The 15,366-nt window shown below is 41.5% G+C and overlaps 1 protein-coding gene across 5 annotated transcripts in view; it reads left to right on the top strand.

The window, feature by feature from the left end:
- LOC124623201 (vascular endothelial growth factor receptor 3) overlaps window positions 1-15,366 on the top strand; it is a 512,828-nt gene that overhangs the window by 418,761 nt on the left and 78,701 nt on the right. For all 5 annotated transcript variants that reach the window (XR_006980681.1, XM_047149015.1, XM_047149018.1 and 2 more), the window contains exon 12: window positions 6,009-6,164. Coding sequence is in view for 4 of the 5 variants with exons in the window: in XM_047149015.1 (XP_047004971.1) it covers window positions 6,009-6,164 (156 nt within the window). In the remaining variant the exon portion in view is untranslated. The remainder of the gene's footprint in view (window positions 1-6,008; window positions 6,165-15,366) is intronic.

The following is a 15,366-nucleotide window of genomic DNA, read 5'->3' on the forward strand; positions in this document are numbered from 1 at the left end:
GCTTTGCTCATAAAGACATCTTCTACTGCCCAGTCTGATGCCCTGCGCGCTTGTGACCATCTTGTTGACATCCAAGTTTCTGTCACGCCCCACCAATCTCTGAACTCAGTACAGGGCACTATTTTTCACTGAGATCTTCTTCTCCAATCTGACGAGGAGCTTTGTGCTAACCTCGAGTGGTGGGGGTTCGTTTTATTCGCCGTGTGCAGCGAGGCCCTCCAAACAATTGCACTGGTATGGGCTCATTTATCCTGGCCTTCAAGGGGGATGTCCTCCCAGAGAAGGTCAAGGTCGCGGTGTATCGGTGTGATGTGAAACCTTATATTCCACCACCGATGAGATGCTTTAAATGCTTATGGTTTGGATAAATGTCTTCCTGCTGCACCATTGATCCTCTCTGCGGTGACTGTGGGTGCCTCCTCCATGAGGGGAGTGCCTGTGCTCCCCTGCCAGTGTGTGTAAATTGTCATGGACAGCATTCTCCATGCTCGCCTGCATGCCCGGAGTTTGTGAAAGAAAGGAGGATTCAAGAGTACAGAACCTTAGATTGGCTCACCTATTACTGAGGCTCAACAAAAGTATGACTGATTCCATCTTGTGTCTGTGACTTCTACTTTTACTTCAGTTACGTCCATTCCCCCTCCTACCCCCTCCTCTTCCCAGCCCCACCCCATTCGCCCCATGCCTTCTGCCTCTTCCTCCTACCTCTCCACTCCCCTTCCCCCTCTCTACGTCAGTACCCATACCCTTCAGATACTGCTCCCCCTCCCTCGCCAGAGAAGTGCTCCCCTCCTTTGGCTGCCGCCGGTACCGGAGCTCCCGCCTGAAAGGTGATCTGCTGCTCCATATTGGCAGTGCGATCCGCGACCAGTGGGCACCAAGATTGCCTGGTGTAATGCCATGCCTGCCATCGCTGACTTCTGCCCTTATCTTCCTTCCCATGAGAATAAGCAGAAACGCAAGAACAAGGGCAAGGCCCCTCTCATACCCACTGAGGTGCAGCCTTCCCCCCCTCCCCCGTCCAGTCAGTGAACCAGCAGTGTCTGACCCCACCTATATGGATATTACCCCATCCTTATAAGTGACGGATGGTGACTCAGCGGCGTGACCGACTCTGGTCTGTTTGCTCCCCATTTGGACTCTGGCTTGAGAATCCTCCAGTGGAATTGTAATGGATATTCGCATCACCTTCCATTGTTGCAGCCCCTTATTTCCTTCTACTCTGCCACTTGTATTGTGCTCCAGGAGACCCATTTTGTCAGTTCGTACTCACCTGACCTTCATGGGTTCCACACTTTCTGTCTGAACCAAATTGGCCCCTTGTGGGCTTCTGGTGGTGTTTGCACCTTGGTCCACAAGGACATTGTTCGTAAATGGGTTCCCCTCCATACCACTCTGGAAGCCATTGCTGTCAGGGTCCATCTGGCCACTCCAATCACAATCTGTAATCTCTACCTCCCACCTGACAGGCTTCCCACATCCCTTGACCTAGCCACCCTTCCCCAACAACTCCCTTCTCCCTTCGTGCTACTAGGGGACTTTAATGCCCACAACCCTCTTTGGGGTAGTCATACAACTGCTGCCCTGGGCAGGACAGTTGAAGCTTTTCTGGCAGGGCTTGACCTCTGTTTGCTAAACACAGGTGCTCCCACACACTTTAGTGTGGCGCACGGCACTTTCTCTACCATTGACTTCTCCATCTGCAGTCCCGGCCTTCTTCCCTCCATTCAGTGGGGTGTCCACGATGACTTATGTGACAGCGACCATTACCCGATTATTTTTGACCTTCCTTCAGTGTGTCTCATTCCGTCACCCTCCCAGGTGGGCCATCTCTAAGGCTGAGTGGGGTGCCTTCTCCTCTGCTCCCAGCCCCCCTATATTGCCACATGACAGTGTTGATGAATCTACACAGACTTTGACTGCCGCCATCCTTTCAGCAGCTGTTTCAGCAATCCCTTCTTCCTCAGGTTCCCTCCACCGAAAGATGGTCCCTTGGTGGACTCCGGAAATTACTGCAGCCATAAGAGACTGCCATCTTGCTCTTCAACACTTCAAGTGGCACCCTTCTACTGCTCTTCTTCTGGTCTTTAAACGACTCCACACCCGAGCCCGCTACCTAATCAAATCTCTGAAACGGATTTGCTAGGAATGATATGTAGCTGCCATAGGACCACACACACCCCTATTCACAACTCTGGGTGAAACTCAGGCGAATTTTTGTTTATCGTCCTCCCACCAAGGAGATGGCTGTAGTGTCTTAACTGCAGAATTGGTTGCCATCTTGCGCTCTCTGGACCATATCCGCTCCTGCTGAGGGCTATTCTTCACTATCTTTAGCGACTCATTGAGCAGTTTGCAGACCACCTGTTGGTCATCACTGTCCAGGACTTCCTTTCTCTCCTTGCTCAACTTGGATGCTCGATGGTTTTCATTTGGACACCAGGCCATGTTGGGATTCCTGGCAATGCTTGCTGATCGACTGGCTAAATTGGCTACTACCAGGCAATCTCTTGCTATTGGCATTCCAGAAATAGACCTTCGCTCGACATTGTCATCAGGTTTTGGCCCCTTGGGATGCAGAATGGCACTCTCTTTCTTCACCAAACAAGGTCAGTGCGATTAAGGATTCTACAACTCCGTGGTGGTCCTCCTCCCGGGCCTCTTGTAAGGCCTCTGTCGTCCCATGCCAGCTCCGTAGCAGCCGTACTTGGCTGACTCACAGTTATCTCCTTCTGTCATTGTGGATTGATGTTGACTGTGGCTCACATCTTACTGGACTGCCCCAACTTAGCCACCCTGTGACAGACTTTTAGCCTTCCAGACTCTCTGCCCCCTGGTGTTAGCTGGCAATGCCTCAGCTGTGGATCTCGTTTTACATTTTATTTGTGATGGAGGTTTTTATCACCTTCCACCTTATTGGTGAGTGGAGGGGCTGGCAGGCCCTCTTGCTCCCTCCTTTGTCCTGACTGGATTGGCTTCAACTGGGTTTGGTGGTTCACGCTTGCCTTCTGCCTTCCCACTCCTTTCCTTATGGGATCTGTTATGTCTTGAGCATCTTATGTCTTAAGCCGTGCTGCCTCTATAGCTGCCCATAATTGTGAAAGTGTCACAGGTGCAGGATTTTGTGCGAGAACTGACCTACTGATTATGTTCCATAAATGTTAAATGAGATTCAGGTAATGATCTGGCTGGCCAGATTGTTAACTGGAATTGTCTAGAATGTTCCTCAAACCAGTTGCAAACAGTTGTGGCCTGTTGCCATTGTGCATTGTTGTCCATAAAAATTCCATTGTTGTTTGGGAACACAGTCCAGATGGTCTCCATGTTGCCGAACATAACCACTTCCAGTCAATGATTAGTTCAGTTGGACCGGAGGACCCAGTCCATTCCATATAAACACAGCTCGTGCCATTGTGGAGTCACTGCCAGCTTACACAGTGCCTTGTTGACAACTTGGGTGTATGGTCTTGGGTGGTCTGCACAATGCTCAAATGCTACCATCAGCTCAGGACTCACCTGACCAGCTTAAGGTTTTCCTGTCATCTAGGGCACAACAGATATGGTTGTGAGGCACTGCAGGCAATGTCGTGCTGTTAGCAAAGGCACTGACAAACATCTTCTGCTGCCATAGTCCATTAATGCTAAATCTCACCTCACTGTCCTAGCACATACATCCGCATTACGTTTCACATAGATTTCTGCAGTTATTTCATGCAGTGTTGATTGTCTGTTAGCACTGACAGCTATATGCAGATACTGCTACTCTCAGTTGTTAAGTGACAGCCTTCAGCCAATTGTTTTCTGTATTGAGGGTAAAGCCTGAAATTTGGTATTCTCAGCATTCTCTTGGTGCTGCAGATCCCAGAACATTGAGTTTCCTAACAATTTCCAAAATGGATTGTCCCATGCATCTAGTACAAACAACCATTCCACATTCAAAGTCTATTTCTTCCCGTAGTGTGGCCATTATCACATTGGAAATCTTTTCAGGTGAATTGCCTGAGTATGCTTTGCTAATGAACTGCTCTTTAAAGCTGTGAGGAGGAATTGAGAGTCTTGCTTGGGTAGCTCAGTCTGTAAAGGATTTGTCGTGAAAGGTAAAGGTCCCAAATTCAAGTCTTGGTCTGGCACACAGTTTTAATTTGCCTGGGAGTTTCATATCAGCACACACTCTGCTGCAGAGTGAAAATATCATTCTGCTCTTTTATACCTTGTGGATGTGATACTATGGCCATTTGTTCATAATGTGCATACTGCTATCCCATGGCTTTTGTCACCTTAGTGTAAGCCCATTGCATATTGCGTTCAGAAGCGGACGCGAAATAATGATGCTTAAGATTTTTTTGGTGACAGATCCATAAGAGTATACATTGCTATTTTAGAAAATGCATCACTATTGCTTAATGTCTAAGATATTGGCTCAAATAATGAGACCTCACTGAATAGCATTTTGTTAGAGAGTAATTGGAGAAGACCTGTTTCCTTGTCAGCAATTTAGAATGTGCACAAAAACAAAGAAGAATGTTCTGCCATTGGTAGAGTATTTGTAACAGCTGATTGTCTCACTGTACTTTCAAATGTGCACCAACTTCAAATATTAACTCATTTATGCAATTACCAGTTTCATCTTTTGCAGCCCTATCAATACATATTTGTTGTTCACAATTCATTATTAACTGTTGTTTACCGCATTGACTCATTTTAGTTTTGACAGTGTGTTGTTCACTCACTGTTGTTTTCTTAGATGAGAAAGGACTGGAAGAAGTAGCTTCAGTTAAGTCTGTGGGCATTACAATAGACAGTGAGCTAAATTGGAAACGGCAGATAAGTACTATTTTCAGTAAGCTAAGCTCAGTGATATTTATAATGACACAACTGACTCAGTACTCAGAGACCTCTTGTGCACTGTCCAGCATGGACTTTTTGAACCGTACACGTGATATAGAGTAACACTATGGAGGAACTCAACTATCACAGGAATGGAGAGATTATTCACATTACAGAATCAAGCCATTCAAATTATATTGAAAAAGAAGCCAAAAGAATTGTGTAAAAGTTGTTTCAAAGAACTAAACATTATAACCCTGCCATCATTGTATATGTTCAAGACCAATGTGAGTGCATTATGTGGTCACTCAAAACTGGAGACTAACGAGACTGTTCATACACACAACACAAGCAACAGAAAACAACTGCGGTGCATTCCCTGTAGACCTTAGATTCTTTAAAAAGGACCCAAATAACCTGGCATCAAGTTAATACAAGCAATGCCAAGGGAATTACAAGACCTCAAAACTGAGGAAACAATCCCCACAACTCTAAAAAAGTTTCTGATACAAGGATAATTTTATAGTGTAGGTGACTACATTACCAAACATTGATCAAAAGTTCATCCTGTGAGTGATAAATCTCTCACATCATAAAAAGAACTAGCAACAGAAATCAGTGTTAAAGAAATGAACAATAATTAGGAACCACTGATGTATAATATAAGCTAATTAAATTCACAAAATTATTATTATTATTATTTTTGTATGTATCATAAGTCATTTTGTAACGTGTAATATTATGAATATACTGCATCATAAGTAATTGTGTATGATGTAATATTATATATATACTGTGAAAGCTCCTATGTATATTTAATGGTGAGGTATTTTATGTACTTACATATTTCATATTATCTAGATTGTAAGCCTAATGACCTGTCACATGTTAAAAGTAGATATCTGTACAAAAGGTAATTTACGGCACCAATAAAATTGCATGCACACACACACACACACACACACACACACACACACACACACACACACACTTTTAAAAACAAGAAATTCAGAATATGCATAAATGTGATTTTTATGACGCACATTAAACCATACAATTCACTCTTTCCTGTGGTTCATAAGCATTGATTATTTTTCTTATTGAAAACATATGATTTCATTATTCCTGTGAATGAAGGAATATTATTGTTCCAAAATGTTAATAAGACAATCTGTTATCAGGTATTTCAATACGGCAAGGAGAAACAGTTTATTCATTTCAGTCGGAGTTGATAATTGCAAATGCATCGGAGTCTGATGAAGCTGAATATAAATGTGTTGCCTGTACACCCAGTCCAAGCAATTGCTCAGATGCAGTTTCCACTTTCAAAGTGGCAGGTAAGTTATTTTCACTTTATATAATTCATTAAAATTTTGTTACAAGCATTCTAATGAGAAATAAAAGTGAACATTGATTAAGAGAGGTTTAGTGTGTCCGCTTACAATGGGAACAGTTTTAAAAGTTACGTAACAATTATGTTTTCTGTTACGGTGATTAAAAACATGAGACACGAGCATTTATGGATATAAGCACATCAGAAAAGTTTTACATCACCTTGGTTCTAAGGGTTCCAGAACATGTACAGAAAATTGGAATAGAGATCAACATAAATACCATTTCCACCCTTTTTATTGCTTATGAAAACCACACATTGCATGTTGTATCACCTTTAGAGGTGGTGGTCCAGATTGCTGTACACACGGGTACCTCTAATACCCAGTAGCACGTCCTCTTCCATCGAGGCATGCCTGTATTCGTCGTGGCGTACTATCCACAAGTTCATCAAGGCAATGTTGGTCCAGATTGCCTAACTCCTCAACGACGATTTGGTGGAGATCCCTCAGAGTGGTTGGTGGATCACATCGTCCATAAACAGCCCTCTTCAATCTATCTCAGGCATGTTGGATAGGGTTTATGTCTGGAGAACATGCTGGCCACTCTAGTCACGTGATGTCAATATCCTGAAGGAAGTCATTCACAAGATGTGCACGATGGGGGACGAATTGTCGTCCATGAACATGAATGCCTCACCAGTATGCTACCGATATGGTTGCACTATCGGTCGGAGGATGGCATTCCCGTATCGTGCAGCCATTACGCCATCTTCCATGACCAACAGCGGCATATGTTGGCCCCACATAATCCAACCCCAAAACATCAGGTAACCTCCACCTTGCTGCACTCGCTGGACAGTGTGTCTAAGGCGTTCAGCCTGACCAGGTTGCCCCCAAACATGTGTCCGATGATAGTCTGGTTGAAGGCAGTTGCAACACTCATTGGTGAAAAGAGCATGATGCCAACCCTGAGCGGTCCAATCAGCAGGTTGTTGGGCCCATTTGTGCCGTGCTGCATGGTGCCGTGGTTGCAAAGATGGACCTCGCCATGGACATCGGGACTGAAGTTGCGCATCATGCAGCCTATTGCACACAGATTGAGTTGTAACATGGTGCCCTGTGGCTGCACAAAAACCATTATTCAACATGGTGGCATTGCTGTCAGGGTTCCTCCGAGCCATAATCTGTAGGTAGCGGTCATCCACTGCAGTAGTAGCCCTTGGACAGCCTGAGCGAGGCACGTCAACAATAGTTCCTGGCTGTCTGTATCTCCTCCATGTCCAAGCAACATCAATTTGGTTCACTTCGAGATGCCCGGACAGTTCCCTTGTTGAGAGCCCTTCCTGGCGCTAAGTAACAATGCTGACATGATTACATCGCAGTATTGACCGCACTACAGACAACACGAACCGTGTACTTCCTTCCTGGTGGAATGACTAGAACTGATAGGCTGTTGGACCCTCTCCATCTAATAGGCACTGCTCATGCATGGTTGTTTACATCTTTGGGTGGATTTAGTGACAGCTCTGAACAGTCAAAGGAACTGTGTCTGTGATACAATATCCACAGTCAACGTCTATCTTCAGGAGTTCTGGGAACTGGTGTGAAGCAAAACTTTTTTGATGTGTGTATTTCACTAGCACAGTACTCATTATTGTCGAGTGTAGTCTGTAGGCTTGCTGAAACTATAACAACAAGGTAATAGTTCCATGGTTACAAAAAGGCAATATTCTAATCAGAGTGAATTTTGTCAGTTCCATACAGTAGGTAAATGTAGAACATAAATTCTTATTCTCAATTGCCCACTACCGAAATACTACTTCAGTGATTTCTTCTTCATGTGCCTTAGTTCCATGTCGGTGCAGAGTTGGCGTGGTTATTAATTGATTTGGCATGGTTAGTTTAAGGGGTGGCTGGGTGCCGTTCCTGTGACCCTGCTTCTCAAAAACCATATCCATGCTAAGCAACACACTGAACCACCTCGTTAATTCTCTGGGTGGTTTCAAACCATAGCCAGCACACCTTGCTATCCCGGAACTGATGCTATGTGTTGAGGTGTCTGTGGGGAGAGGTGCTAATGTCAGTTTCAATTTATTCCATAGTAAATTTATGTCAATATTTGAAAGTTGCTTTCCTAAAAAATTATCCACAATATCCATTAAAAAAAAAAAGTAACCCATGGATCACTAAGGGAATTACAATCTCATGTAAGAGGAAGAGGGAAACTTAAGTAAAGGCCAGAGTAAGTCGAGATCTGACATTACCTGCATGCTACAAACGTACAGTATTATTTTAAGGAAATTCATTAAGATGTCCAGAAGTATACCTGTCTTGATAGAAATAAATAATGCAGGTAATAAGATTAAAATTATATTGGATACGTTTGAATGTGAGACAGGACAGCTAAGATTGCTTAGTAATTAAACTAAATGACAATATTGTGACTGATAGTTCACAGGTTGCAACTGCTTTTAACAGACATTTTCTAAATGTAGCTGCAAATACAGGATTAAGTGATTCTGTCACAGAAGCAAGAGAATATATTAAAATGCCATTCTGCTAAACTAGAAGCAGTACTGACAACATTCACTAAAATTAATACAATTATAAAAATTCTGAACAGAGAACCTCTTGTGGGTTTGATAGAACATCAAACAGAATTCTGAAAAATTGTTCCATCTTCATAACTGTCAGGTTAACTTCATAAGAAAGTTGACAAGACAGATTTAAACAAACAATTATTGTCCAATTTCCTGACTTGACATCTTATTCCAAAATATTCTAAAAAGTCGTGAACTCAAGAGTAACCTCTCACTGAAGTGGAAACAACTTACTTAGCGGTGTGGATTCCAGAAGGGTTAATAGACTGAAAAATGCTATTTATACATTCACTCATCAAATAGTACGAGCCTTAAATAATAATATATCACCAGTAGACTGTATTATCTCTTAAGCCATCCTCACACTGGATGAGGCAGCTAATGCTACGGACAATGCAGATGTGACATCCCACCTGGCTAGAGAGATAGCACTGTCGACCCACAGGGCAAGCAGGTTATTATGAAGATGTGACATCCCACCTGGCTAGAGAGATAGCACTGTCGACCCACAGGGCATCACAGTATGCGGTGCTTGGTGTAACATGCACTGTAAGCGATTGTCAAATAAAAGTAGAGGAAAACGCATAGATGATTCTGGACTCATTGATGGCTTAACAGTGAATAATGCTGTAAAGCAATCTGACATATGTACTACAAGAAGTTATTCCTTAACTCAAGTGAATCTTCATCCTATTTTTGTCTTTAAATTGAATATAGTTATAGTGTCTAATGTCACTTTGCGCATAATATACGCGTTTTCGATGTTGGTGTGACTACAATTACTCAGAAGTTATGTAATTCATTACGGAGAATACAAGATCGAGAGTCATTTTGTAATTATTTTGAATGGAAGTAAGATTTTTTTGAAGCACAAAGCTTCATAAGAGAAAAACTTCCAGTGTGAAACTTGGGTTTACTTGCTGATACAGACTGACAGTTACATAAAGATATCTGGCCATTAGGGAAACATGCCAGTTATTTGACTTTGCAACAAGAATTTCAAGAAATACATTTTATTATAACAAATCATTATTTCAAGAGCGCCTCAATTTGCTTTGAAACAGCTTGTATTCGTACTATGTACTCTGTTTTGAAGAAAGCCCATAGTTTAACTTGATACAATATGGAACATCATGAGTTCTATTTGTGATGTAAAACAATGTGGTGTCTCATTGGGTATGTTCATCTTCACAAGGCAAAAATCTAACATGGCCGATTCTTCATTTCACACTCCACATTGTAGTGGAACATGCTATTCCACACTGTAACATTATCAGCTCCTCGTCCACATGCATTTTGAAGTTGCATGGAGGATAGCTTTAGAAAACCTCAAGTTTTATAGAACCGATTGCTTTACACTCAGATGTTCTGGATCATACTTAAACAGAATGCAGAAGGTTGCGCTGAATGATTTGGACAGTGTTGGGAAAGTAGGAAATTTAGTGACTGGAGGGAAAATCACAAAGGGATAATCCCTCAGGGTTCTAATTTTAGTCCACTCCTGCTCCTTATATATATTAATGACTTTCCACTTAACATTCAACAAGCAGAATTGGTACTTCACAGAAAGAAAGCAGAAGAAGAGATGGTAAATGATATTTTCCAAACAATTATTAAATATGTTTTCTGAAAATGGACCATCCCTGAATTATGAAAATGCCCACTACGTTCAGTTCTATACAACCAATAATCATACCAGCAATTGATGTAGCACATGAGCAGCAGTCAATAAATAGGGTAGAATGCTTCAAAAGTTTTGGGTGTGTATATATTGTTGAATACTTGAACTGGAAGAATCATATTACTGAGCTTCTCAAACAATTAAGTTTAGCTACTTTTGCTCTTTGTATAATTGCTAAACTTGAAAACAAACATATCAGTCTCCTGACGTATTTTGCATATTGCCGATCAGTAATGTCTTTCAGAATAATTTTCTGAGGTAAACCCTGTCTTGGAAAGGAAATATTCCTTGCGCAAAAGCAAGCAGTATAAGAATATTATGTGGTGTTCACCCAGAGATGTCACATTTCAACTGCATCATCACAATAAATTGTTATCTGCATTTGGTAGACTTCTGGAGATACTAAACTATCAAAGACTAACAAAGTTTCTGGAAAAGAACCAGATCCTCTGAGAAGCCCAGCATGGCTTCAGGAAAAATAAATCCACAACAACAGATATGTATGAGTGCATACAGTACACCCTAGATGCTCTAAACAAAAACCAAAAAGCAATTTGGATCTTCCTAGATTTGTCAAAGGCATTTGACGTGATAGTCAACAATATTCTACGTAACAAATTGCAGTAATGTGGCATCAGAGGCATCCCTCTGCCTGGTTCAGATCATATATCTCAAAACAGGAAACAATTAGTAGCATTAACACTCTGTGATCATGGACTTATTGACACCTGCTACTCCATGGCAAAATCACAAAAGGTGTGCCCCAAGATTCAATACTTAGACAAGTTCTGTTCCTTCTTTACATTAACAACTTACCATTGTACATTAGTGCCACTACCAATATACTCTTGCAGATGATACCAGTATCCTCCATACCATTAGCAATGACATGAGCTGTAAGAGGTCGTAACTAAAAGACAGGTGATTGGTTTGACAGAAAATCACCACCTTTAACTTCCACCTCAGAATTGCAAAATATATGCCTGATATGGAACAACATAGCTCTGTAATATCCCCCACATCAGAAACAAGATTTTTAGGCCTGTGGATGTAGGAAATCTACCATGGGAAACAGAATCAGCAAAACAAACAGTAAGCTGAACCAAGTGTGCTAAGCTTTACTTATCCTCACACATTGCACTGTCCATTCTGCTTACTATGCACAATTTCATAGTGTAGTGCAGACTCTGGGGAGACTCCACACATTGCAGAGACATTCTCCTCATCTGGAAGAGAGCTATGAGAATAATGATCAGGGCAAAGCCAACTGACAACTGCGGACCTCTCTCCCAAAGTTCATTCAGTCTTTCTCTTGACAGTCTCTCAATATTAGAAACTTGAAAGTTTGTTAAATGTGGTATTACTAAATTCAACAAAAATGTGGATGTTCATGATCATGGTAATAGACAAAAACTGAAACGCCATGTTCAAAATCTGTGTGCCTCCACCTTCAAAAACTTAGCATATAACCAAGGCATCCGACCATACAACAGTCTGCCACCAGAAATAACGAACAGGAGGTCTCCACCCTTCTTTAACAAGAATTTGAAAAACCTTCCTTCTTGTTATTGTGGTCTTCAGTCCAGAGACAGGTATGATGCAGCTCTCCGTGCTACTCTATCCTGTGCAATCTTCATATCTGAGTAACTACTGCAACCTACCTCCTTCTGAATCTGCTAAGTGTATTCATGCTGGTCTCCGTCTACAATTTTTCACCCTCTGCTCATCCGATCCCTTGATACCTCAGAATGTGTCCTACCAATTGATCCCTTCTTCTAATCAAGTTGTGCTGCAAATTCCTCTTCTCTCCTGTTCTGTTCAGTACCTCCATATTAGCTACGTACCTACCCATCTAATCTTCAGCATTCTTCTGTAGCACCACATTTCGATAGCGTCAGTTCTCTTCTCGTCCAAACTATTTATCGTCCATATTTCACTTCCATACAGACTACACTCTATGGAAATACTTTCAGAACATATTTCCTGACACTTAGATATATGCTTGACGTTAATAAATTTCTTTTCTTCAGAAACGCTTTCCTTACCATTGCCAGTTTACATTTTATATCCTCTCTACTTTGACTATCATCAGTTATTTTGCTCCCCAAATAGCAAAACTCATCTATTACTTTGTGTCTCATTTCCAAATCTAATTCCCTCAGCATCACCTGATTGAGTTAGACTACATTCCATTATACTCATTTTGTTGATGTTCATCTTATGTTCATCTTATGTTCATCTTATACCCTCCTTTCAAACCACTGTCCATTCCGCCAACTGCTCTTCCAGGTCCTTTACTGTCTCTGACAGAATTGCAATGTCGTTGGCAAACCTCAAAGTTTTTATTTCTTGTCCATGGATTTTAATTCCTACTCCAAATTCCTTTACTGCTTGCTCAATATACAGATTGAATAACATCAGATACAGATACAGGCTACAACCCTGTCTCACGCCCTTCTCGATCACTGCTTCCCTTTCATGCTCATCGACTCTTACAACTGCCATCTGTTTTCTGTACAAATTGTAAATGGCCTTTCACTCCTGGTATTTGACCAGTGCCACCTTCAGAATTAGAAAGAGAGTATTCCAGCCAATATTGTCAAAAGCTTTCTGCTAGAAACATAGGTTTGCCTTTCCTTAATCTATCTTCTAAGATAAGTCGTAGGGTCAGTATTGCCTCACGTGTTCCAAAATTTCTTACCCTAGTGAGATAAGCCTCTACATCCTTACATTTGTCCTCTAGCCATCCCTGCTCAGCCATTTTGCACATCCTGTCGATCTCATTTTTGAGATGTTCGTATTCCTTTTTGCCTGCTTCATTTACTGCATTTTTATATTTTCTCCTTTCATCGATTAAATTCAATATTTCTTCTGTTACCCAAGGATTTCTACTAGCCCTCGTCTTTTTGCCTACTTGATCCTCTGCTGCCTTCACTACTTCATCCCTCAGAGCTACCCATTCTTCTTCTACTGCATTTCTTTCCCCCATTCCTGTCAATTGTTCCCTTATGCTCTCCCTGAAACTTTGTACAACCTCTGGTTTTGTCAGTTTATCCAGGTCCCATCTCCTTAAATTCCCACCTTTTTGCACTTTCTGCAATTTTAATCTACAGTTCACAACCAGTAGATTGTGGTCAGAGTCCACATCTGCCCCTGGAAATGTCTTACAATTTAAAACCGGGTTACTAAAGCTCTGTCCTGCCATTATACAATCTATTTGAAACCTTCTAGTGTTTTCAGGCCTCTTCCATGTATACAAACTTTTTCCATAATTCTTAATCCAAGTGTTAGCTATGATTAACCTATGCTCTATGCAAAATTCTACCAGCTGGCTCCTCTTTCATTCCTTAACCCCATTCCATATTCACCTACTACTTTTCCTTCTCTTCCTTTTCTTACTACCGAATTTCAGTCGCCCATGAGTATTAAATTTCAGTCTCCTTCACTATCTGAATAATTTCCTTTCTCTCATGATACATTTCTTCAATCTTTTTGTCATCTGTGGAGCTAGTTGGCGTATAAACTTGTACTACTATGGTAGGTGTGGGCTTCGTGTCTCTTTGGTACAATAATGTGTTCACTGTGGTGTTCGTAGTAGCCTACCCACACTCTTGTTTTTTATGCATTATTAAACCTACTGCTGCATTACCCCTATTTGATTTTGTTTTTATAACCCTCTATTCACCTGACCAGAAGTCTTGTCCCTCCTTCCATCGAACTTCACTAATTGCCACTATATCTAGCTTTAACAGATCCATTTTCCCTTTCAAATTTTCTAACCTACCTGCCCGATTAAGCAGTCTGACATTCCATGCTCTGATCCGTAGAACGGCAGTTTTGTTTCTGCTGATGACATCATCCTGAGTAGTCCCCGCCTCAAGATCTGAATGGGGGACTATTTTACCTATGGAATATTTTACCCAAGAGGACGCCATCATCATTTAACCATACAGTAAAGCTGCATGCCCTTTGGAAAAGTTAAGTATGTAGTTTCCCCTTGCGTTCGGCCGTTGGCAGTATTTGCACAGCAAGGCCATTTTGGTTAATGTTACAAGACCAGATCAGTTATTCATCCAGACTGTAGCAAAAAATAATAAAGTCACTTGCAAAGTTTAAGAAACTTTTATTTAAAGTGATTATACACATATACAAGACAATGCCTTATTATAATATAAAAAAGTTAAAATTGTGGTTTTCTTCCTTAAATGATGAATTGTATGTGCCTATTCTTCCTGGCAAATTCGTTAATTAAATCATCAATTGGACGATCAATGTCAGGGTGAGTGTTCAACAGAGCTAAGCCATTAAGTCGATCCTCCTCCATTGTTGATCTTAGCCATGTCTTTGTACGTTGCAATGTTGAAAAACTTCTTTCTGCTGTTGCAATAGATGAGGTAGACAAGCAAATATTCTGTTCAGCATGTGCAAAGTAGGGTAGTCAGATCTAGGACAAACAGACAACACTTGCATAACGGAATCACAATCATCAAGGGTGTTATGCTCATTTGCTTATATTGAAGAATCTCTCCCATTTGTTTCTTTTTAATCACAAAACAGTAGAATATTTGTGACTTTTCTCGAACAAATGCCAGACAGAATAACGTATTGAGATCAATAGAATGGCCGCAATTTTTCTCGTAGGCATGTGTTAGCTATCTAGGTGCCAGACAGAAATGTATCAAATATGACGACGCGGATGTGTATGCTACATAGGAAAGTACAATTACTCGATAACTCGATTCAATCGAGTCAATTGACAAAAGAATTGAACGAATAGCGTGTGGGCTGACTGTCAGAGGTGGTCCAGGTGGCAATGCGGGCAGCCCGACAAAGCGGGGTTTTGCCACCCCCATATGTATCCGCTTCTGGGTTCATGGGAGCTGCTTAATCATTGCTTTTACACAGTAACTGAATTTTTGGCCCA

This window comes from Schistocerca americana, chromosome 7 (assembly GCF_021461395.2).
Source record: "Schistocerca americana isolate TAMUIC-IGC-003095 chromosome 7, iqSchAmer2.1, whole genome shotgun sequence".
Lineage (NCBI taxonomy): Eukaryota > Metazoa > Arthropoda > Insecta > Orthoptera > Acrididae > Schistocerca > Schistocerca americana.